This window comes from Convolutriloba macropyga, chromosome 11 (assembly GCF_964194025.1).
Source record: "Convolutriloba macropyga chromosome 11, txConMacr16.3, whole genome shotgun sequence".
NCBI classification, from domain to species: domain Eukaryota; kingdom Metazoa; phylum Xenacoelomorpha; order Acoela; family Convolutidae; genus Convolutriloba; species Convolutriloba macropyga.
In genome coordinates this window covers 6458723-6481157 of record NC_134478.1, presented here as the reverse complement: position 1 = coordinate 6481157, position 22435 = coordinate 6458723, and the positions used below count along the sequence as shown (strand labels likewise).

The 22435-nt window shown below is 35.3% G+C and overlaps 1 protein-coding gene across 1 annotated transcript in view; it reads right to left on the bottom strand.

The window, feature by feature from the left end:
- Nucleotides 1–8160, bottom strand: part of LOC142349609 (glycine cleavage system H protein-like) — an 18249-nt gene extending 10089 nt beyond the window's left edge. The window contains exons 1-2 of the mRNA XM_075401291.1: nucleotides 7994–8160; nucleotides 5799–5890 (exon numbers count right to left, since the gene is read on the bottom strand). Of these exons, the coding sequence (XP_075257406.1) occupies nucleotides 5799–5890; nucleotides 7994–8051 (150 nt within the window). The 5' untranslated portion in view covers nucleotides 8052–8160. The remainder of the gene's footprint in view (nucleotides 1–5798; nucleotides 5891–7993) is intronic.
- Nucleotides 8161–22435: the final 14275 nt, after the last annotated feature.

Sequence of the window (22435 nt, the reverse complement as noted above, 5' to 3'; positions counted from 1 at the left end):
ATTTTTGTTTGGTTTAGTTACTATATTAGATATTTCGTTGTTTGGGGGGCGACCGAAATGCGCTTCGAAAGGTGTTATTTTAGTGACCCGATTGGGTATTAGTTTAATCGATTCGATTATAGCCGATATTTTTTCTGCTATGGTTGTGTTAGACCATATTGGGTCAGATATCATCGAGGCCAGTCTGCGTTTTAGAGTTTGTATTAATCTTTCAACCATGCCTGTGGCTCTATGGTCGTGGGTCGGGGAGAATATTAGTTTGATGTTTTTGTTCTTGCAGTAAACGTCGAATGATTTAGACTTAAATGCTTGCGCTTGGTCGCAGCGTATACTGCGTGGGATGCCGTGAAATTCGCAATATTTTTGTAAGAAGTCTATAGCGGTTGACGCGTCGCAATTGGGGTGAACTATGGCTGATGGATAGCGGGAGAAGCGGTCGATTGCTACTAGAATGTATATTTCATTGTTAGACTCATTTGGTAATGGTCCTGCGAAGTCTAGTTGTATTTCTTGGTTGGGTTCGAGTAGTTTGGGGAGTTTACCTAAATCAGTTTTTGGGATTAAGGGTTTAAGGTTTTTACCTTGGTCTGTAAATTGTTTGCAGTTCTCCGCACGGAGTTTGATTGTGCAGTGGATGTGGGGGAACCATATTAAGTTGGCGAGTCTGATCATTCCTACTTGTCCCGGGTGGGTTCTATGTACTGTGTTGATGATAGTGTTTTGTAGTTGGTACGGGATTACGAGTTTTCCGTCGTACAAGAGGCATCTAGAAGGGGAGATTCCTAAGTCGCGTCTGATGTTGTAGTAGTACTTGCTCACTTGTTTGAGCTCGTCCCAATCTTGCTTCTCCACGATTCGTATTATGTTTAGTAAGTTTTTGTCTTTTGCGGTTGCTTCTGCTACGAAGGCTTCTCCCAATACTTGTTGTAGTTTGTGGCGGTATTCTGGGGTTGGCTGTTCGGTGAATTGGAACAGTGGTTGGTGTTTCTCTTCTAATATTGGTTTTCTTCCTCTTCCGATGTTGGAGGCTTCTTGATTGTCTGTTTGTGTGCTTTTTGAGTTCAATTCTGTTGTGTCCATTTTGTTTTTGTTTGGGGCTCTGTGTCTTCTTTGGATGGTGATATCTGATGTATTCCGGTTTGGATTCTGTCTGGTGATTGCGTTTATGTTTCGTTTGTTTGTTTGAATGTTTTTTGTGATGGTATATGAGCTAGAAGAATTAATTTTTGAAGAATGTAATTGGCTTAAAGTTGGAATTGTTTCACTGGAGTAATTTGAATTAGAAATTGAGTGTGTAAGAGGTAACTGAACGCTGTTAGAATTAAGGCAAAATGCGCATTGTTTAGTGCGTGAGTTTTGAGCGTGGTTAATTACGTCATCCGATCGGAATGGTTTTTGTGTTGCGATGTTATTGGCCGAAAGTGCGTGGCGGCGAAATTCTTCGTTTATTGTAAAATTGAATTCATTTATGCAGTTAACTACGAAAAGTTCATCATCTTTACTTATTTTGGAGGCGGGGGAATGGGGATGACGGCTCAGGTAGTCGGTGAAACCCATTTGGGTACCGGGGATATGTTGAATTTTGAATGTGAACGGTAGTAGGCGGTCGACCCATCTGGTTAGGCGGCTGAAATTAGATTTATTTCCTCGATTCAAATTTAGGGCGGAAAGTAGGGCTTGGTGGTCCGTGGCGATTGTGAATTCAGAGCCGTAAAGGTAGTAGCGAAAGTGTTCTGTGGCCCATACAACCGCTAGGAGCTCAAGTTCGTTGGTACTGTATTTCTGTTCCGCTGTATTTAGAAACCGGCTGGCGTAAGCGATAGGGAACCATCCGTTGTGAACCTATTGTTCTAATGTTGCGCCTATGCCTTTATGGCTGGCGTCGCATTTGACCCGGATGGGCTTTTCTTTATCAAAGTGTTTTTGTTCGGTGATTTCGGATATTTTGTTTTTTATGTTGTTTAGCGCATCTGTGTGTTCGTTTGACCATTTTATCATGTTATTGACAATATTTTCTTTTTTTTTAATAGTGGTCTGATCGGGTCGAGGAGGCTTGCCAGGTTAGGTATAAATTTTATCAGTTGATGGATTGATCCCATTAGAGATCTTAGTTGTTTTAATGTCTTTGGGGGTTCTAGGTTTTTTATTGAATCTGTTTTCTTGTCGTTAGGAGAAATGCCCGATTGTGTGATATTATATCCGAGCCATGTTATATTTTGTTTTGCGAACTCGCATTTCTCTAGTTTAATTGCTAAATTTTCTTTGTCTAAACGTTTGAGTATTAGCTTAATGTCTGATACATGGTCTGCTATGGTGCCTTTTGTTATTATTAGGATATCGTCGGGGAAGTTGAATTTGTTTGGTATGTTTTCGAGAGTTTTGTCAATTGTTTTTTGGAAAATCGCGGGCATGTCTGATAGACCATAGAAGCCGTTTATAAATCTGCAAGTGCCTGTGGATTTACCCCCGAGGATGTTAAAGTTACAATGTTTTTGGATAGTGGGGTGGAGTGGTATTTGGCTATAGGCGTACTTTAGGTCTATTTTGTTGGAGAGGAATTCCCCAGGGATTTGTTTGCTGTCGGATAAGTATTTTGCTACCGCGTCCATTAGATTGTCTATTGATTGAATTTGGTATTTGTTTTTGTTAATTGCATCGTTTAGGAGTTGAGAGTCGAGCGCTAGTTTTATGGATTTGTTTTACTGTTATTACGATTGGACTGATGAATACGTCGTCTGAACATTTGTCGAGCTTGATTATTTGGTTCGTAACCAATAGGTGTTTAATTTCTTTGTCTACTTTATCGGTCAGGTGAAGTGGGAAGCGCCTGCCTTTGTTTTGGGTAGGGATGATGTTATCTTTGATATCTGATTTAGCTATATGGTTGTTTGATTTTCCTATTCGTGTGCAAAGGTGGGGGAATTGTTCCAATATTTTCTTTTTGAACGAAAGTTCTGTACTAATGTGATTTATTTGTTTACCTTTTGTTTGTGTTAGTGAGAATCCGAGTTTGGATAGTACATCCCTTCCAAGTAGGTTCACTGTTTGGGTTTGTACGATAAGGATTTTGTTGTCCCTCGATGTCCAATCGCCTGATGTGAGGTCCAGTTGGAGTATTCCAGTAATAGGAATGGATACGTTGTTGAAGCATCTATATTTTTCTGGGTCTTGGTTGTATGGGAGTCTTTTTGCTTTGTTACATTTCTGTAGTATGGCGGTTGCTGTTGCTTCGTTAATGAAGCTTTTTGGGCTTCCTGTGTCGGAAATCCACTCTATGTCGATGTTGTTTGATCTTGTTTTTATCCAGATCTCGTTATTAAGGGATGCGTCGATTCCCGAGGGGTTCTTCTTCATAAAAGCGATTGGTTTCACGTGATTAACTTGGTTCCAGCTGTCTATTATTTCTTGGATGTAGTATGTACTTTCGGGGTCCAAGGTTTCTTGGGCTTGCTCTATGGTAGTGTTGTGTTCTCCTGTAATCGATGATGTCGATTCCTGTTGTCTAATGTTCCATATACGTCTTGCTGGCGGGTTGTTTAGTATGGGTTGCTGTTGGTTCGAGTTCCAAGTGGGACTAGTGGAACGGCAGACTTTTGCGAAATGGCCCACTCGTCTGCAATTGTTGCACTGAGCCTTTTTGGCGGGGCAGATCTGAAGGTGTTCGAGTGAGAATGGGGCTCCGCATCGTCGGCATGGATTGTGTTGTCATTGGTTTCTTTGTTGTTGTGGGCGTCTTTGTTGATTCGTTGTGTTACGTATATTTTGAGGCTGTGTGCGTCGTTGTTGTGGATATTGGTTAGGGCCAATATGTGCAATTTGATTGTCCATGATGTTTGTTGCTCTTAATCTGCCTGCTATTGCCCGCTGATTCTCTTGGCCTCTTTCCTTACTCAGGGCGTATTGTAACTTTTGGGCGGGTGTCCTTGTCTCCGTGAGGAGTTCACTTTGGATCTCCGTGTTGTTCATGAAGGCTATGAATAGATCCTTGATTAAGTCGTCTTCTGCGGTGCCCAACCGGCATTGAGCTCCTAGGGCTTTCAGCCTGCAGTGGAATAGTTCTAATTTTTCGTTCTCTTGTTGCTTGCAAGTGAATAGGAGAAATCGGTCATATGTTGTGTTCCTCGGGCGGGTAAAGGATAGTGACAGTTCGTGAAAGAGTTCGAACGCAGATAGTGTGTTGATATTGGAGTGGGGGAAACGTTGATGGTATATGCGTTGTCCTTCCGTTCCAATACACAAGTAGATAAGGCTTTTGACCTTTGTGTCAGCCTCGTCCCATGGGATGCCATCTACCAGGGGTCCTTTAAATTCGATTCCCTTGCACTCGTTCTCCCAGTCTACTTTTCTCTTTACATTGCGTTGATCTCTCTCTCTCTTTTGAACTTGGGTTTCGTTCTGGACTTGGGGTTCGTTAGTTGGTTCCGCTGGGTAGAACAGGTCTTTTGGTTCTGGTTTGTAGCGGAGTAGTGTGTCGACGTTCAAGGACTCTTTAGCGATTATTGCTATTTTGAGAGTCGTTGCCCATGTGGGCCAATCTGTTGGCGGGTCGATACCTCTTTCCCAGTAGAATGGTATTCCTACGGGGGTTCGTTGCAAGTTTGCTGACTGCGCCATGTGGTGATGCGCTTTTCTCGGTGTATCTATTCTCTCTAAGAAAGCTCAGAAGCTTGAAGGTCAAAAGATAAAGGCTGAAACACTTTTTTATGCTGCTGCTTTATACTCGCGTTAGACACTGTGTGCGCCTGTTCTCTCGGTTCCGTTTGGAACTAACAACTAAAGTGGCTGGTATGGCCGGCCGTGTTACATCTTTTCAAGTACGTATTTACAGAAGTTGATAGATAGATATATATAGACATAATGAGTTAATAGCAGTGTATATAATAATACGTTTAAAGTCTTTGTTACTGGAGAGGAGGCACGTCCTCACCACAATAATAATAATAATAATAATAATAATAATAATAATAAAAAATAATAATAATAATAATAATAATAATAATAATAATAATAATAATAATAATAATAATAATAATAATAATAATAATAATAATAATAATAATAATAATAATAATAATAATAATAATAATAGGTCATCTTATGGTTTATTTGTTTTCAAAAGAGTAGAATGGATCAAATCTACTCATAATTTATTAAGCAGACATATATGAGGAGCTTTTTAAGAGTTGGTTTTAAAAAGTTGGTAATTTTTGGTAAAAAGAATAATAAAATTTCTTGATTTTTAGACCCGGCAGTATGGTTTTTCCGAATTCCATGAGATCATTATTTTTTTTGAACAGTACTAGTTTTTTGTTTTCTCGCTAATCAAGGACTGCTTGTATAGGAACTTCTTTGGATTTTGACTTTCTTTGCGCTTTCGTATTCTCAGAAAACGACTCTTTATCGTGTGATTTTATGGAAATATTTTTCATTCATCCGATAGCTCCATACCTAACTTCGATGTCTATGCAACTCAGGTTGATGTCCAGACTGTCTTATAGGTTATTAATTCGTGCGCACCTCGCGCATGTGTGCGCTCGAAGATAGTCTGATCAGAGGTCTAGTCGGCGTGGACAACTCAACCTGGGAAGTAATCTCTGATATATGCCAGTGTTTTAATTCTTGGTTTTGTTGGTTTTTATTGTTACTATTCATTTTTCTAGAAGCATGTGTGAATCAAAGCGGGGGGGGGGGGTTAATAGCTTACCGAATCACAGTGCATTACATATTTTGATCATAAAACACAAACTATTGTTAGTTTTGGACTAGGTCAACACCAGAGTGAGTCAACTTGAACCTACTCTTCCGTTTGTGGTCAATCCAGAGGTTACGTAAGATTCTCCCATTTTTGTCCAGACATGCTGCCGGGTGAAGATGTAGTCACTGCCATCGCCTGCAATCAACACTCAATTCTAACCTTCAAAACTGAAATATTGTATCGGAGCAACTGAAGTCTCAAGATGCCCAGCATTCTACAAAAGCTGGTCTTCTACTGCGCTGGAAAGGAACCGTTGACCCCCCTCCCCACGCACACACACGCACACACACACTCCGACGCATATTCCGTAAAACACTCCAACCCCAACTTTCAGTTTTCTTATGAAGTGTGTCCCCAGGTTGCCCGAACTGGTAAGGCCGCAGTACGGCACTGTATAAGTCTTTGATCAAAACCGTAATAAGATCTTGTTAAGTTTTCTACGGGCCGTAGTAAGGCCGTACTAAGATTTCGGAGGTAACGTACTAAGGTCGTACCAAGATTAATAAGGTGGCGTACTAAGGCCGTACCAAGATTAATAATGTTTTAAAGGTGAAATAATAGCTGGAAAATTGTCGAAAAAGGCTCCAGTCAAGTTGAAAAACCAACTCTTTGAGACTTTTCCAGTATGTTCTGGGTGTGTTTCCCTCCTCATTTCTCATCCGGGCTGGGGACCGGCTACGGCGGAGTTACAAACTAAAGCTATAGGAGAATCGAGCAGAGCACTAGATAAAAAAAACTAGGCCAGAAAAGCTCTCTCCAAAACAAACAACTTTTGGCGCATTTTAAACGTCACTTTTGAGTACCGCGGATCAAATATTGTTTTTGGAGGAAAACCTATGCAAAAAACGGAAATGCTACGTTGGTTTTTGTCAACTTTCGACATCTCTGAGACCCGATTGAGAAAAAGACGTTTTAAAATAAAATTTTCAATTAAGCGAAAAACCTCAACTACAAGACTAACTTTTTTCTATACAAGCTAAACCAAAAACTCTTATAAACCCTGCGCTTGTAATTAGGGAATTATTTACCAGCTATGAAAGTGGTACTGACAGTGTCATGTTAAAAACAGTGCTACTTTTATTTGATTCACTTAAACCGCAATTTTTTTTCGAACTTCATTTTAGAGCTGATCCTTTTTGAGACATAATACGTAAGCATTGGTCTTCTTTGGAACAGAATCTCTGTTTTGACGCTTTTGATGGATTTTTAGTATTGAATGTTTTTCTGCTTGATCAATGACATGAACTCTAAAAGATATGATTAGAATTCCAAAGTTCGGTACGGCCTTGGAAGAGGCGTAACAGGTTTTTGCAATTTCGAACTGTTTCGAGATAAATTTCTTGACCATCAGGCCTACCTGCAGAGCAGAATAAAGTTCGAAAACATTACCTTAGAAAAATTACAAAACTTGATACGGCCTTATACGGCACCGTACTAAGTTTTGTAATTTTTCAGAGATTTAAAAAGTTATACCCAGTGCCATAAAGTGATGAAAAAGTCACTTGTATGAGATAAGCGTTAGATTTAAAATCGATTTTAGGAATTTAGAATGTACAAATTGGTAATTGTATCAATTGGCTACGGTGCCGTAGAAAACCTATTACGGCCTTATACGGTGCCGTACAAAGTTTTGTAAGTTTTCTACGGCACCGTATAAGTCTTAGTAAGTTTTCAAAGTTTCGTCTAAGGTGGGCAACCTGGGTCTACAGCTATAGCGTATATTTTATTTGAGCAGGTGACCCCAGAACTGTTGGAGGGTAGGGCGGACAGTTCAGATGTGCATGATACTCGTGCAAGAAATTAGCCGAAGGTGGAATACCACTCGGGCAAAAAAACTATGGAGCCTACATAGCTACAACTGAGCCGTTTTAAACAACTGAGCCGTTTTAAACAACTGAGCGGAGGAACAACTGAGCCGTTTTAAACAACAACTCAGTCGAGAAACTGTTCAATCTCCTTTAGAATGATGATAATGAAAGTTGTTATGCATCTCAAAAACCAAAAGTTAGCAGTTCTTAATATTGATGCCTAATAATCAAGCGGCAGTTTGTTCACACATTTCAATGAACAAAAAACGTTCATGGGGGGGGGGCAAGAGCCTGGTGAAGCGCTAGTTTGAAACGTAGTTTGAACAAACTACCGTACAAAGGAGCCATAGTTTGAACAATAAAGCGGTTTCGTAGATTCTTGCCATCGTTTTGAACTAAAGCCAGAAATTGAAAAAAAGTGTCAACTAACCTCTGGCATCTGAAATTGCTCCGCATAAAAATGTACAAAATAGAACTATCGCTCTCATCGTCAAACTAGAACTAGTTATAACTCACTTCTTCATATTGAACTGGTTAGAATGTCTTATTATGTAAATTAAGAAGTGAACTAATAAAATTATTTTTCATTATCAAACTTTACATTCATTTTTTGAACTTGTGTGACTTTTATAATTTTGTCACAATGCCAGTTTTTGATTTAATACAATGTTCTATATGTAAGTATTCACAGCAATGCTCGCTTTTAAAAAGTTACAATATGCATAAATATTGTAGCACAAGAAAAACTTAGATAAATTGAACTGTCGTCTTTGAAACTTCCTGACAAGTCGAACCAGATGGAATGTAATATATTCTATTATGGACAAGCTCACATCCCTATAATTGTGTGAATAATTCTATTGTAAACTTTTAATGACAGGTACGTTTTTTAGGCTCAACAAACATTTTATTTCTGCCGAATTTTTTTATTTTTGTCTTTAGAAGGCTTCTAGATGGGGACTGACTAGCACCCAAAACCCTATCAAAAATTTGAAAGATTTGTTTGGCGGTTCGTCTTGTTGTTGGGTGTGTACTGTGTTATCCGCAAAATTGGTTGATCTCTCCTCTGTTAAAAATGCTTTCTGGATAATTGATTTAATAATCAATAGTTACAATACCTGCAACCATTAAAGTTGATGCCAGAAACATATAGTTGATTCACTTCAACAATCCAAAAAAAATTTCTATCGAACTAAAAAATGGTCTACACTAATTCAAACCGGTTCAATCAATCTGCCCTGAACTATTCAAAACTGCTTCAACTGAACTCCTTACCCAAATAGCTCAAATAACTTCTGCCTCCCTGTAGCTATGTTACTAGCCAAAGCTTAAATTTTCGGAACCAAAAACTTTGATTTTTAACACAGTCAAAACCGCAGTTTCACCCTCTGTAGCTACGAAACTATGTTCTTTCACCAAGAACTCACTAGATAACTACAATTTTTCCTCACTTAAGATCAAACTCTACCACCTTAGCGTTCTTTCTCTGTCTCAAATTTGTCAAATATTTGCTGAAAGCGCTGAAATTGTCTAAATAGAGTTTTGTGCTGCAAAGATCTACCTCCATTATTGTGAAAAGTGTAGCAGTGCTTGAGATAAGTATTGAATTTGCGTTAGTGGAGCTTTAAAAAGTGCAAAAATGTGCTATAGAAGCTGAAACTTCGTGAAGAGAGTTGTAATATTGTGTAAAGAGGTGTTGAAGGTGCTGTAATTGTTATGCAAAAAATTACGGTGAAATTGTTAGCCCCGATAATAATTTTTGATACCAAATTTCTGTTTCTTAAATCTAAAGCGCCTGAATTGGGGTGACGCGCATGATTATCGCTGTGATTTTTAGTGACAATATTGTCTTTTGTTTGGTGTTTTTAAATAAGTTTGCTTTGTGACTATGTTGTCAAGGTCTGGTGCAAGAGTTAAAAGTTCTTAGTTTCTAGTTTAACTGATTCTTAAATGACTTACCCGGGCTTAATATCAAGATTGTTTCCGATGTGAACCCGCGTATTTCCATGTTAATTTCTAAAACCAGTACTGAAACAGCCAATTTATATCAATAAATAGGTCATTATGTTAAGAAAAAAAACCAAACAACGCTTCAGACTGTTCAGCATAATTTGATTGTAAAACAGTACAAGGAAGTTTTCAAAATTGATGAAACTATCAGAGTTCGCCAGAAAAGCATGCAAAATGCATGCCTTTGTTAAGACAGGTTACCAATTAGCAGGTACATAAACGCTGCATGCTACTGCTGACACGGAGCGATTGGCATGCGTTTGGTTGGCGTTCGGGATGCGTTCGGTTTGTGTTTGGGTTTCGTTTTGGATGCAACGTGGAAAGTGCGTTCACATAACCAAAACAGTTATATTCTAGGACTTCCAGATCACCTAGAAGGTGTATTCAAGAATTGAAGAGGAGGGATACCTGTGGTGTATATGAAAATAATCAAGCTCATTATTTAAGTTCTTTAATCTACAAAAAACTACTCTCCAGCGCTAAAATCAATGGTCAATTTTGTTCCGACCGACTTCTGTGTTATGGAACTACATACTCAAATGGGTTTTTTTTTGTTCAAAGATTTTTACTGATCGATATATTTATTGCGGAGACTTGAGATTAGTATCATTAGAAGCTCGTCCAGTGCGCAAATTGACTTGAAGTTAAAAAGATTTTTTGATTTTCGTTTGTTAAAGGGAGTTATCAAGGTTTAAACTTTCGAGTAAAGTAGAGTGAAGTCCGTGGTTTTTATTCTTTTTTACCGTCATTTTCGGTAAAACTTGTTATTTTTTTTTAAAAAAGATGTTTTGGCTTTACTGTTAACGACAGATAAAGCTCGCCAATTTGTTTTTGCCTAGTTTCTTGGCTAATATTTTTCCAATATGACCTTTTTTAATAAAAAAGGCTCCAAATAAGCTTTTTTTCACATTTCGTTTAAAAAGCAGAGATCTAAAAAAATCTGCTGCCACATTCTTCGAAAACACCAAAACAGATAGCTGTACATCGTTTCCAAATTTTCGAAAATTAAACCTAATAATTATAAAAAAATGCTTGATTATAATGCTCTCTTATAATTGGGCATGGTCGTTTTCAATTTCTTTCGCAGTTTTGTTTTTATATGTTGATTACTGACAAGAATTTCTTCAAATCACAGAACAATCAATGATAGATTCTGATCGCCACAAAATCAGCACATTTGAAAAAGTAGTTGTTTTTATTGTTTTTATGGCTTTGACAATTTAATTTCCTTAAATTTAAAAGAATTCATTTTGTTTTGGAGTCCTCTGTCTTTCTTTTTGCAGCCTCATGGCTACGTTTTATTATTTAGAGATTCTGTTGGGTTCTCCAAGAGCTGCAATTGTTATCTAAGAAGCCTGTTTTGACTTTGAATACTTTTGATTTAAGAGCTTGTTATTGAAGTTTTGAATTCTGTTATTTTTTAAATCCTATCCCTCTCCACATGTAGCTTATTCCCGTTTTATACAGGGCAAAACGTATTTCACGCGAAAAAAATGCTCTTTATGGTTGTTTTATGTTCAAGTAATTATTTTTGTCTTTCTTACTACGAAGTGGCGAAAAAGATTTGTGTCTATTTATTCCCTTTTTAACTAATCAATTTAGGTGCAACTCCAATTGCCATTGAAAGAAGGCGCAAAATAAACCTATTTCATGACTTCCATGAAGCGCTGATAGTTTTAACGACTGCTATTCTGTTCTCTCACAAAATTTTTTGGATTTTTGTCTTTACCTTTAATTGTGGTTCTTTTCATTTTCGTACGTTATATTCCTGTCATTCAAAAACGCTAATCGCTTGTACGGATAAATAGGTTCACCTTTCTAAGTGGTTTTGGGTTGGAGTTTAAACTATTATTGAACTTGAAATGATTTATTAAGGAAATTAATTTTGTACTTCACTATTTTTTTTATTTTTTTTCATTTATTTGGGGTTGCTATTTTTTCTTTTTTCAACATATCATAACAAGCATATTTTCTAGTTGCATCGAATAATGCGCACAGCAACCTGTGTGAAGACTTCAGCAAATAGGCTTTAGGTTTAACGGCCGTGTTTCCCTGATCTCAGAAGATATATTAGGATTTTTTTTGTTTTCGCCTATAAATGTTGTTCTTTTCCTTGTCGTTCGGCCTAATCAAGACAATCCTAGACCTTGATTTTTTCCACGATTATTTAAATGGGTGTATGTCGTGATTTCAGTTTATAGCTAACGTTTTTAAAGACCTTCAGATAACTTTTATTTATTTTGGGTTCTAAAGTAAACAATTTTGGTTATTTTCATTTTTTGCTCTCTTAGTCGTCAAAAAGTAACAAAGTCGTACCATTGACAGTGCTCATCAAATTTCTGCTGCTTGTTACAAAATTTTTCTTTTGGTCATACTTTGACAGACATCTAATGAGCTTAAAAAAGTATTTTCTTTAGAATTTTTGTGTTTTTTATATACTAGTCAACATTTGGTGTTCACGTTGTTGTCTTTTCCACAAAGAACCTCTACCTAGAAGACCCGGGTTAAAAATCAAAAAAATACAAAACAAATCATCAGATGTCTAGGGGTTTTTAAGTTTTTAGGGGTTTTTAAAGTATTCTAGATATAATGGCTTCAAAACTGTGGGTTCGATAAATTGGTAATGAAATTTTGAGCTTTGTCCGTATTTGCTGATTTCGGTTGTCCTATGATTTGGTCTCAATAATAACTAGCACAATCGGATTCTTGAGCAGTTTCCATGTCAACCGTTTCTGTTTTAAGTTGAAAAATTTTGGTTTGTTTGAACTTTTGAGAATTTTGTTTTAAAAAAATCAGTGGTTTTTTGAGTTTTGTCACTTGTATATTATTTCTTTCAGTTTTGTTGCTTAGTATCTGTAACTCCAGGTTGCACCATCTCTCCAATAAACCAACATTCAATCTTCGTAAAACTTTTATTTTGAAATAAAAGTTTCTTGGCTTTGCTACTGCACATTTTCATAAGAAAAATTTGAATTTTTTTTGTTTCCTTTCCAAAATTCACACTATAAAAATGACCCAAATGGCGCTAAAAAATAAAAACTTAAGGTTGTTTAAAATTTTCTATGAACAGATTATTGTTTCAACTGTTGGTGCAACGGGTTCTTGTTGAACTCAATTGTTTTTTTTTAGGTTTTCGCTGTTATTATTGCAATCGTCCCACATATTACGGATGCTGACAAGTTTCAAATGCTTCCTATGACATATAAACTGGCCCTCTTAATGAGCCGAGTTGATAAGAAATTGTTTTAATCAATTTGAAATTGGTGGTTCTCAAAAAGAATGTATTGTTGAACTTTGTCCTTCTCTGTCGGCCTGTCACCGAGTCGAAGTATTGATAGGTATTATATCTTATCTTATGAACATCTAATGAAGTAAAGATTGATTTGTTTAGATCGGGTTTTATAGGATTCTTTTTCTCATTTTCTTAGTTGCTGTGTTTTAAATATGGTTATCGAGTTTTGTTCGTAATTAATGTTCACTGTTATTTCTTTTTGTGCGTGTCTTGTCCAGTTATCTCATTGATGGCAAGTCTAATCGGCTCTCTAATTCTGCATAATTTTTTCACTTAATTGTTTGTTGAGAGATATGTGAGTTTTTTTTAACCTGTTATTTCTCTTCCTCATTTGAAAGACTACTAAATCAAATCACGGATCGGCGAGGTCGGAACATCATTTGCAAACGCACATTACCGAGCGTCTTCGTTTAAGTCAATATTTACTTCCGCTCTCGCACCTGGAATTAGTAGGTCTTTTCATAGTTCGAGGTCTAGAAAAATGTACAGCTCTCTTCGGTGTAAAGTCATCATTTTTCTTGCAATTTAAAAGTCAGTTTAAGAAGTTATTTAAAGTGTATGCATCTCTTTAACCAGTTATTCTTTATAGACGGCCTCATAGGAGATTTGGGTTCAAAAAAATTCCAAATTGGGGGTAAAGTTGGAGTCTCGGTGTAAAGTAAATAACTGGTGTTATGCAAAACATGCCGATGCTTTAAGCCGAGATAACCCAACTCTTTGTCGATAAAATATCAACATATTGCAGATCTTTATCAACTCCTCAGGCATAACCGGACTGATATATTGCATAATCTTGCTAAAAGCAGGAAGAAATTCTGCCAAAATAATGATGCGTTCCGTCAGAATCTTACAACATATATTTCGTTTTTTGGAAGTTTTGCTGGAAGGTTTTTCGATTTCATTTGTTTAGAGTTCTTGCTGACAATTTGATGATTTGAAGCATTCCGTCGGAATCTTGCAACATCAGACAAATGAAGACAGATCCGAAATAACATAATATAGAGACAAACTGATGTTTTAAAAGATATCTCCAACATGATTTAGTATATTGCAATATTCTTGCGAAAAGATATTGATAAGTTTCTTTAAGAAAATTGGGATTAAGCAGTAAGCAGTAAACCTGAAAACTGAGTTGGCATATGGGTTTCTACTGATATATTTTCGGTGTTTTTTGTTAGATGTTTTCGTCAAATTTTTGTTCAATAAAAATTTGTTGGTGCAAAATTTGGTATTGTTGGTCATTAGAAGTAAGACGAAAGCTTTTTTTAAAAATATGTGTTGCTGCTCAGTTATTTGTCATTTCTTAAACTTTCTTGATAGTCCTCTTGCTTTTCCCTTTGCCGTTTCCGTTGATTGTACTTTTGTTGCGTTTGTTCAAGTTTTCGCAGCGAAAAAAATTCCCAGACTGTTCCACTGTTGAATCGTAAAGAAAAGCATGCTCTTGAATTAAACAATGAACACAGTTTTCAAGCTCTAAGGTGAAGTGCAGATCCTAAAAAATATATATTTTCGGAAATATGTTGATTATGTAGATGTTTTCGTGCCCTTTTTACACTTGAAACTGGCATTGAAAAAATGGGAAATATATTTTTCAAAGCAAGAGGGCTCAAGGAAAGGTTTCAAGATGATTTCAATGTGTGAATTTGAGTAATGCCATTGTAAATCATTGTGTCGCTGAAAATAGTTGTCTGTTCGAACAGTCAAGGCTAGTCTCAAGGCTTCGTTTGTTCACAGTCCTAATTATCTAGTAAGGCATTTGCGAGCAGGACAAGCTGCGGCAAATCTAAGAAAATCCGACTAACCATTGAGTGTATTTTTTCAAAACTTTGTTATGCAGACAATCCAATCTCTGTTTCTGGAGATGTTGCACCAGCAAAGTATCCTTCTTCATTGTTGCAATTAAAGCTTAGGTTAAAATACTTGAGTTAGGCTGGATTTTGCGATTGTTGCGTTTTGTTACAAAAAAGTACGCGTTTTGTTACTGTGTGACTTGCCTACTTCCACAACCGCAGCAGATGATAGCATGAAACCAATTAATTTGATACCAACAAATTTTTCGCTCTTTTTTCTAAGAGATCCTTTGTGGTTATAACCCACCTTTTTGTCTAATTCAAACCGTTTAATACCAGTTACAGAACTCATGAATTGAAACTGTTTGTTTCAATTTCAGACCGCACAATAATTTTCCTAGTCTTGCTAACTCGGGATACTTTAATCTTCAAACTGAGAAATGAGCAGTTAAAAAACAGTCGCTTCTCCTTAACGCTCAAATAACCCTGCAGCTGAAAAACTCATGTGCATTTAAACAAATTCAATTCAATCTTCGAACAAATTACGCGTTTATCAATGCGCAATTCAAACTGTTACTTGATAAACATAAAGAGTTTATTAGCAGTGCGTCTCAGTAAAAGGAACAACGAAAGTGAGAATTCCACAGAACTTATAATCCAATCGCTCTGTACAAAAATGGACATTTTGGAAAAACGTCTTGATGAGAAAGATGCAACAATAAACCTATTGAAAATAGAACTGTCGTAGATAAACAACATAAGATTGAATCATCAAGAAATGTCTACAACCAAAAAGTGCTTGATCTTTACAATATTTCCAGTACCAACAAACCACCCTAATCTTAATGTTGAAAAGTGTCGAGCAATTGCTTATTTTTTAATAGAAAAATTAAGCCAGAAAGCATTAAAGCTGGTCACCCGCTACCGAGAGAAAATTTACAAAACCAGCCAATCTTTATCAAGTTTTCATACTTCCCGGATAAAAACAAAATTTTCAATAGACAAAGAATGCTTGCAAACCAATATAAATAGAATGCGTTAAAAAATATTGCGAGAAAAAAATATGATCGCTAAATCGAAAGACTGCCAATTTAAAATTTTCACGTAATCAATTGGTATATTTAAAGCAAAAGCGTAAACTAGGTCCAAGAAGCTGAAACCCTATTGTCGCAAGCAGTGCAAACATAATCTGGGGCAGCATGTTACCGTCAACTCAAAACAAAATCTTGTGAAGTAATGCAACCAACGTTAGAACATATACCATTCTCAAACGAAATGATAGGATCCCAGATGAGAGATGCCGGAACCCTTCACTTCGCAACCACACCTACTGTAAAGCGATCTAGTGATAATGTCGAAGACTTTGATCTGAGTAATAGGCTTAGTCAGTCACGACAAAAATGAATTGATATTAGACCGTCACCAGAAAACGTTGACGAGCGTTAAGTATTGAAGCAACATATCTGAAAACAAGGACTATTATTTAACTGAGAAACAATTAGGTCAAATTAACCACCCTACGGTACATTATTTTAATATCAACAGGCTATACTGCCATCATGACCAACTATCTTATTATTTGGAAAATTTTAAGTTTAAGTCGGAGATAATATCACTTACTGAAACATGTTTAACAGACGCTTTTGACTCTATTCAATAGACAGCAATCATGAAACCGTTTGCAACAATAGGAAACTTAAGAAAGGAGGAGGCGTTAAAATCACACTAATTTCTTAAATTTTCCTACTTGATACTTCAATGGAAGCGCTGGTTATAACAACAGAGAAAAAACAGTTTTTTTTGTGATATAAAACCCATCTCAAACAAAACAAACTGCTTTTTTTGGAGACGGTTGAACACTGCTAACACAAACTAGGTCATTGGTCATTTAAAGGCGATAAACTAATAAATGGGGATTTCAATGTAGACATAAACAAAGAAAGCGCCTATTGCAGGAGGTATTGCCAATTTTTGTTGAGCTTTAAATTTGAGCCTCATAATAGTCATCCAGCAAAGGAGGGTGACAAATCTCAATCCTATAATGACCATAAAATAGCGGATCGTGCTTTAGAAACTCTTGCAAAGATGAATGCTTTTATGTGATCATTTTGACCTGGTTGCAAAGATAAAAAATTTTCAAATCGTTATCAAAAACAAAAAGGAATTTTTAAAAATTGTATCAAGAAATCTTCCAACATTAGAAAAAAAACAAAAAAAATTACTTTTTGTCTTTATTCCTGAATAAACGGTCTTTTTCATTAGTGATCCACAGAAAAACTTACGATATTCACAAAAATGGTGAAATATTGCTATGATAAGTTTGCACTTGAAATCAATACCAGTCTTAAAAGGAAAGTTTTTCACAGAAACGAAAGAATCAGCAAAGAGATCTTGGAAATCGATCAAATCCACAAAAACTGGTTTTCATCAAAAAAACTGAAGAACTAAACTGGTATTAAAGAAATGTTAATGAAGTAACTCAAATGATAAGAAACCATCTCCAAGCCATGAACAATCAATTAACTGAAAACTCAAATAGGGGACCATTTGAAGCTTATCGAAGACTTTCAGCATTAAGTTGACGTAAAAAAATTTAACAGTTATTTTGCAAATATTGTTTTGAACCTATATTAAGTAATAAGTAAGCCGTCTAGCCAAAACAAAGTAAGTCACTCCTTCTTCGTTAAACCTATCACGGCACAGGAAGCGCTTTCGTCAATAAAAAAATTTGAAAAACAAAAACTCGGTTGGTCTTGATGGCATGAGCGACAAAATGCTTAAAATTTTACAATCGGTAGCATCCAAGCCACCAGCAGATATGTTCAGAAACAACTCAAAACTGCTAAAATTATTCTACTCTATAAATCCGGAGAAAAAGAAGGTACCCACAAGTATAGGCCAATCAGCCTGATAAGATCATTTTCTAAAATTAAATAAACGAAATTGAAAAGACAAATGTTTGGTTTCATATATAAGCATGGAATATCATCAAACAAAAAGTTCGGTTTTCAGCCGCAAAAAACTGCCTTATTAAGTATACTGAATCCATAACCGTGAAAAGGGCAGGCTTTTTTGTTGATATCAAAAAGCGTTTGACACCATTAATCATGGTATTTTGTTCACCAAACATCATAACTGAAGTTTAAGAGGAAGATTTTTGGAATTGCTCAAAGATTTTGGTAGAAATAGTTTGCAGTTCACTTTTACAACTCAAAATTTTCAACAAAGCGAATTATTAGAAACGGTGATCCGCAGGGGTCGGGGCAAAGTCCACTTTTGTTTTTGATTTACAAAAACGATTTGTTTGACTGTCTCAAAAATGCTGAATGTTTACTGTTTGCTGATGATACAACCATCTATAGTTCAATTAAATTCTATTATAGTTCTTTCAAAAATGATGTAGCCTCATGTCAAAGTTGGTTTGATAATAATGGTGTAACAGTAGACACAAAACGTTGTTATTTAGCGTACGGTAAAATTATTCCATTTAGATTTTCTTTGCCAAAATTCTCGTTGCAAGGATACTGTGAAGTATCATCGTTTATTTATTGACTAAAAAATTGACGTTTTAGGAAAATATATTCCAAGAAAATTAGGAACTATCAGGAACTCTGTTTAAAGCACGATCTTATTTCTCGAAACAACAATTGAAAAATTTCTACAATGCTTTCACCAAATAAAAATTTAGCTACGGTTTATTAGTATATGGCGACGCTTGTAAAACAAATCGTTTTAGAAATTCAGCAATCGCGAAAAGAATTTTTCGTACCATCATTTTTTGAAAGAAGACAGACAAAATCACGGATAAAATGATGAAGGAAAAAAGTTTGTATGTTTATGAGTTGCTTTTGCTTGAATTATTTCACGAGGTGTTCTATCGATTGAGGGGTGAATCGGAGTTCAATTACTTCAAGATAGAAAGCTTAGCGCGCAGGTAAAACACTCGCAGGGGATCAGCAAATATTGTCTGCTAAATTCAGAACTGCAAAAAAGCAGCATTCCTTAAAAAGACTACTGACTAAAGAATACAAATCACTAATGAAAGCAAACTTACTATCGGAATATAATTGTAATTTAAATAAAGGTGCATTCAAAAAATCTTTACGAAACTTTGCCAAAACATAAGTTCTTGATAACAAAACTTCATTGGAAGAATTGTTTTACAATTTGTTCTGATTAAGCTTCATCATCTTGAGGAATAGTATTACTCAATGCTGAACCTTCTTGATACAAATAATGTCCTATTTTTAATAACTTTTGAAATTTGTTGGAAACCGATGTAATATTTTTATTTATCTAATAAATTCAAATTCAAATTCAATTCAATTCAGCAAAAATTTAATTTTTACTATATTCTGCTCGTCATAAACAGCTCCATTAATTTCTTTTTTATAATTGCAATGACTCACCAATACACGCTACGCAGTTGTCATAAATGTTTCTTTACGTCTTGACTTACTTATTGGAATTTACTATCTTCTGCAGTTGACATTCTTTCCTTCGGAGAATTGTAATTCTGAAAAACAGCTCTTGTAATTTAAATTTTTCTTGTGTAAAAATTTCTTTCGTATTAGCGTATTCTGGTTTATTTTCTTTGCTGAATGGCGTAGATGTTGGCTTTGTCTGTAAGATTTTTTTTCACAAGAAGCTTTAGTTTGAACTTTGATTTAATATTGTAAATGTCATCTTTACTCCTGCAAATGAATATAATGTTGATGACTGTTGTCGCGTTTTTAAAGACTAAAGCTATAATTAAAGTTATTAAACCGTAAAGACTTCCAAAATATATCTTTGCTTATGTTTGCGATTCATAACAATTTTTTATTATCTTTACCTTCTTGCGCACGAAAACTCATCAAATGCTGCAAATGCCAAAACAATTTGGCATCAAAAACATTTTTTAGTTCTCGGCTGAATTTTTTTCTATTTCAATCAATAATAATTGATTTCATTGTGTCCGTACATGAACATTTGTTGGTGCCATTCTAATGTAAAAATAATATATACAACAATATTATACTCCTAAATTCGCATTTGTTTTAAAAAAGATGAAATTTTTGGATATTACATCAAATTACTTTAGAAGAATGTGTTCTAAATTGGTGAGCAAACCAAACTATGTTTTGCACTAACGTGCCAAAAGAGAAATACACATCTGAGATATTAACTTAATTAACCCCGGATTAGTTTTTACCGGACTTTGTGGCACCAGTCAGTGTTTTATAGCAAAAAGTTAATCTTGCCCAAACACTTGGGTGTTTTTTTTTCTAGTTTTGAACAATGCGAGGCTCAAAGGATTACTGATTCCCCTACCTGGGGCAATATTTGACAAAATTAACATATTGACACAACAATAATTCTCTCTTTTTGAGAAAATGAATGTCGTCTTTCAAATGTTTGATAGCATAATTTTAACAAAATAGCTGATAAAACTTGAAAACTTAATGAGTCTCTTGCAGAAATATTTTAGCGATGACTAAACAAGATAAAATAGAAAAGTTAGCTTTTGAAAAGCATTTAAATGTATTACCTCCATCAGCATCTTTCGAGTTGAGGTTCTTAACAAGCAATTAAAGTCTGTTGTAGCTGCAATTCTCCATTAATTTCTTTTGATGTTTCTGATGAAATCCTTTCTCATTCTGATTAGCTGTCTGAATGCTTTGTTTTGCTTTCAACATTAATCGAATTGACTATGAATTTGAGTTGAAAGAGCAAAAAGATAGAGAAAAGTTAATTTCAGATAAGTATACACTAATTCTATGAACACGTTTAATTTTTGTAGCATCTTAATCAACGGAACCTTGGGAGCATCAAAAAACGAAAACAAATCTAACTATAAAGCGGTTAGTTGAATCAAAATTCCTTTTTGCTCCTTTGAAGAACGGAGACAAATTGACAACTCGTCATAAACACTAGTAAGTTCCATAATAGAAAAATGAAGGTAAACAAAATATCTAATTAATTACATTATGCTTTTTTGCAGCAGCAGTTATACTTCGATTGATCAAAAATTATTCACAAATTGATGTTAAATTTTTTTTCATGACTAATATCTGTCGAGAAATTCATGTGAGTGAACAGATTTTTTTGCTTCTTTTTATTTTTGCTACATTTATCATTGGCACCTTAAAAACACAACGATGGAACAAAGTAAAGGCAAACAGGATTAAAATAGTTTTTTAAAACATTTTCGCAAGAAGAAACGCATTTGTGTGTCGTTCTATCTAACCGGGTTGAGAAAAAATTAGAAAAATATGTAAGATAAGCGGTGATAATTTGTTTATTTTTCACCGCAAATTTTGTACATAATTTTGCGGTGAAGTGCGGTGAAATTATGTAATTTTACCGCTAGAGTAAGCAAACACACTTTATGCAAAAAAAGTTGTGTAAAATGCACTGCATTCACTGCTGATCTCACATAATTTTAACTTTTTTCAAAGCGATGAATTTATATAATTTCACCACTAATTTAAGCGGTAAATTTTTGTAAATTCACGGCATTCACTGCAGATCTTACATATTTTTAACACTTTTTTCTTGGCAATGAAGTTATGTAATTTCACCACTAAGTTATGCAGTGAGTTTATGTAATTCCACCGCATTTACCGCTTATCTCACATAATTTGGACACTTTTATTCAATGTGATGAATATATGTAATTTTACCGCTAAATTCAGCAGTGAAAATATGTAATTTCACCTCTAACAAGCAATAAAGTTTTTTTTCACCGCATTCAGCGCCTGACTTTTGTAATTTCATTGCACTCACCGCTTATTTTACATAATTTTGCTTTGAGTGGCGGTGACACCACGACCCGTGTATAAAATAATTTCAAAATCAACAGTTTATCACAAACAATTATCCGATGAATGCAGTCCATTGATAAAGTTATCTATTCCCTGATAGACGTTCTTGCAAGATATAGCAAAAATGTTGCCAGAAATGTTTAGGGTGCAAGATTCCTGTAAGATCTTGCAACCACTAGCAATTTCATTTTTGTTTCCCTACTAGGGTTTTGCCACACGTTCAAACAACAGTGTTTTCCGTCTACTGACAGAGACTGTGAAATAAGGATCTTTTTCCTCCACAAGCGTATTAGCGGCTCAAGATCAAGTTCTTCAAGTTGTACTTTTAATCAAAATTGAAACTGATTTCAGGTACATCTGCACGAAGTGGTAGTATAAATAATTTTTGTTAAGGAGCTAAGATTTCAGAGAAACGAACAGATAAACTACATTAAGTTCCAGAGTGTTGAAACGAGTGTTGGAAAATTGGAGGAGAATTTGATATGTTTTTAAATGGTTCTCTAGTGCTATACAAGTGGTGTCTTCTCTAATAGAACAACACTTCTAATCTACTGATTTATTCCGTAATATAACAATTTCTGAAATGATTTGATTATTTCCAGCAATCTATTTGACCTTTTGATCTAAAGTACCAGATGTTTTCCAATTCTGCCCTTCTGTTCGTCAATAGTTTTAAAATAGTTTTGAAATAGTTTTAAAATAGTTTTAAATAGTTTTAAATTAATAGTTTGAAAATTTGAATCGTCAACAACTTTCCATAGAAATTCAACTTTTTTACGTTTTTGTTAAAAATTTTTATATCACTAAATTCCATTTGTGCCGGCAGTACGCACGCCCCAATAATGCAACCCCCCCCAGTTACAGAGCACGCATTTTTACATAAACAATCAACATGTAAAAAATAGCACGTGCACTTGGTAGTGACAACAATATACACCCACTATGATGTAGTGGGGCAAATATATCATTGAAGA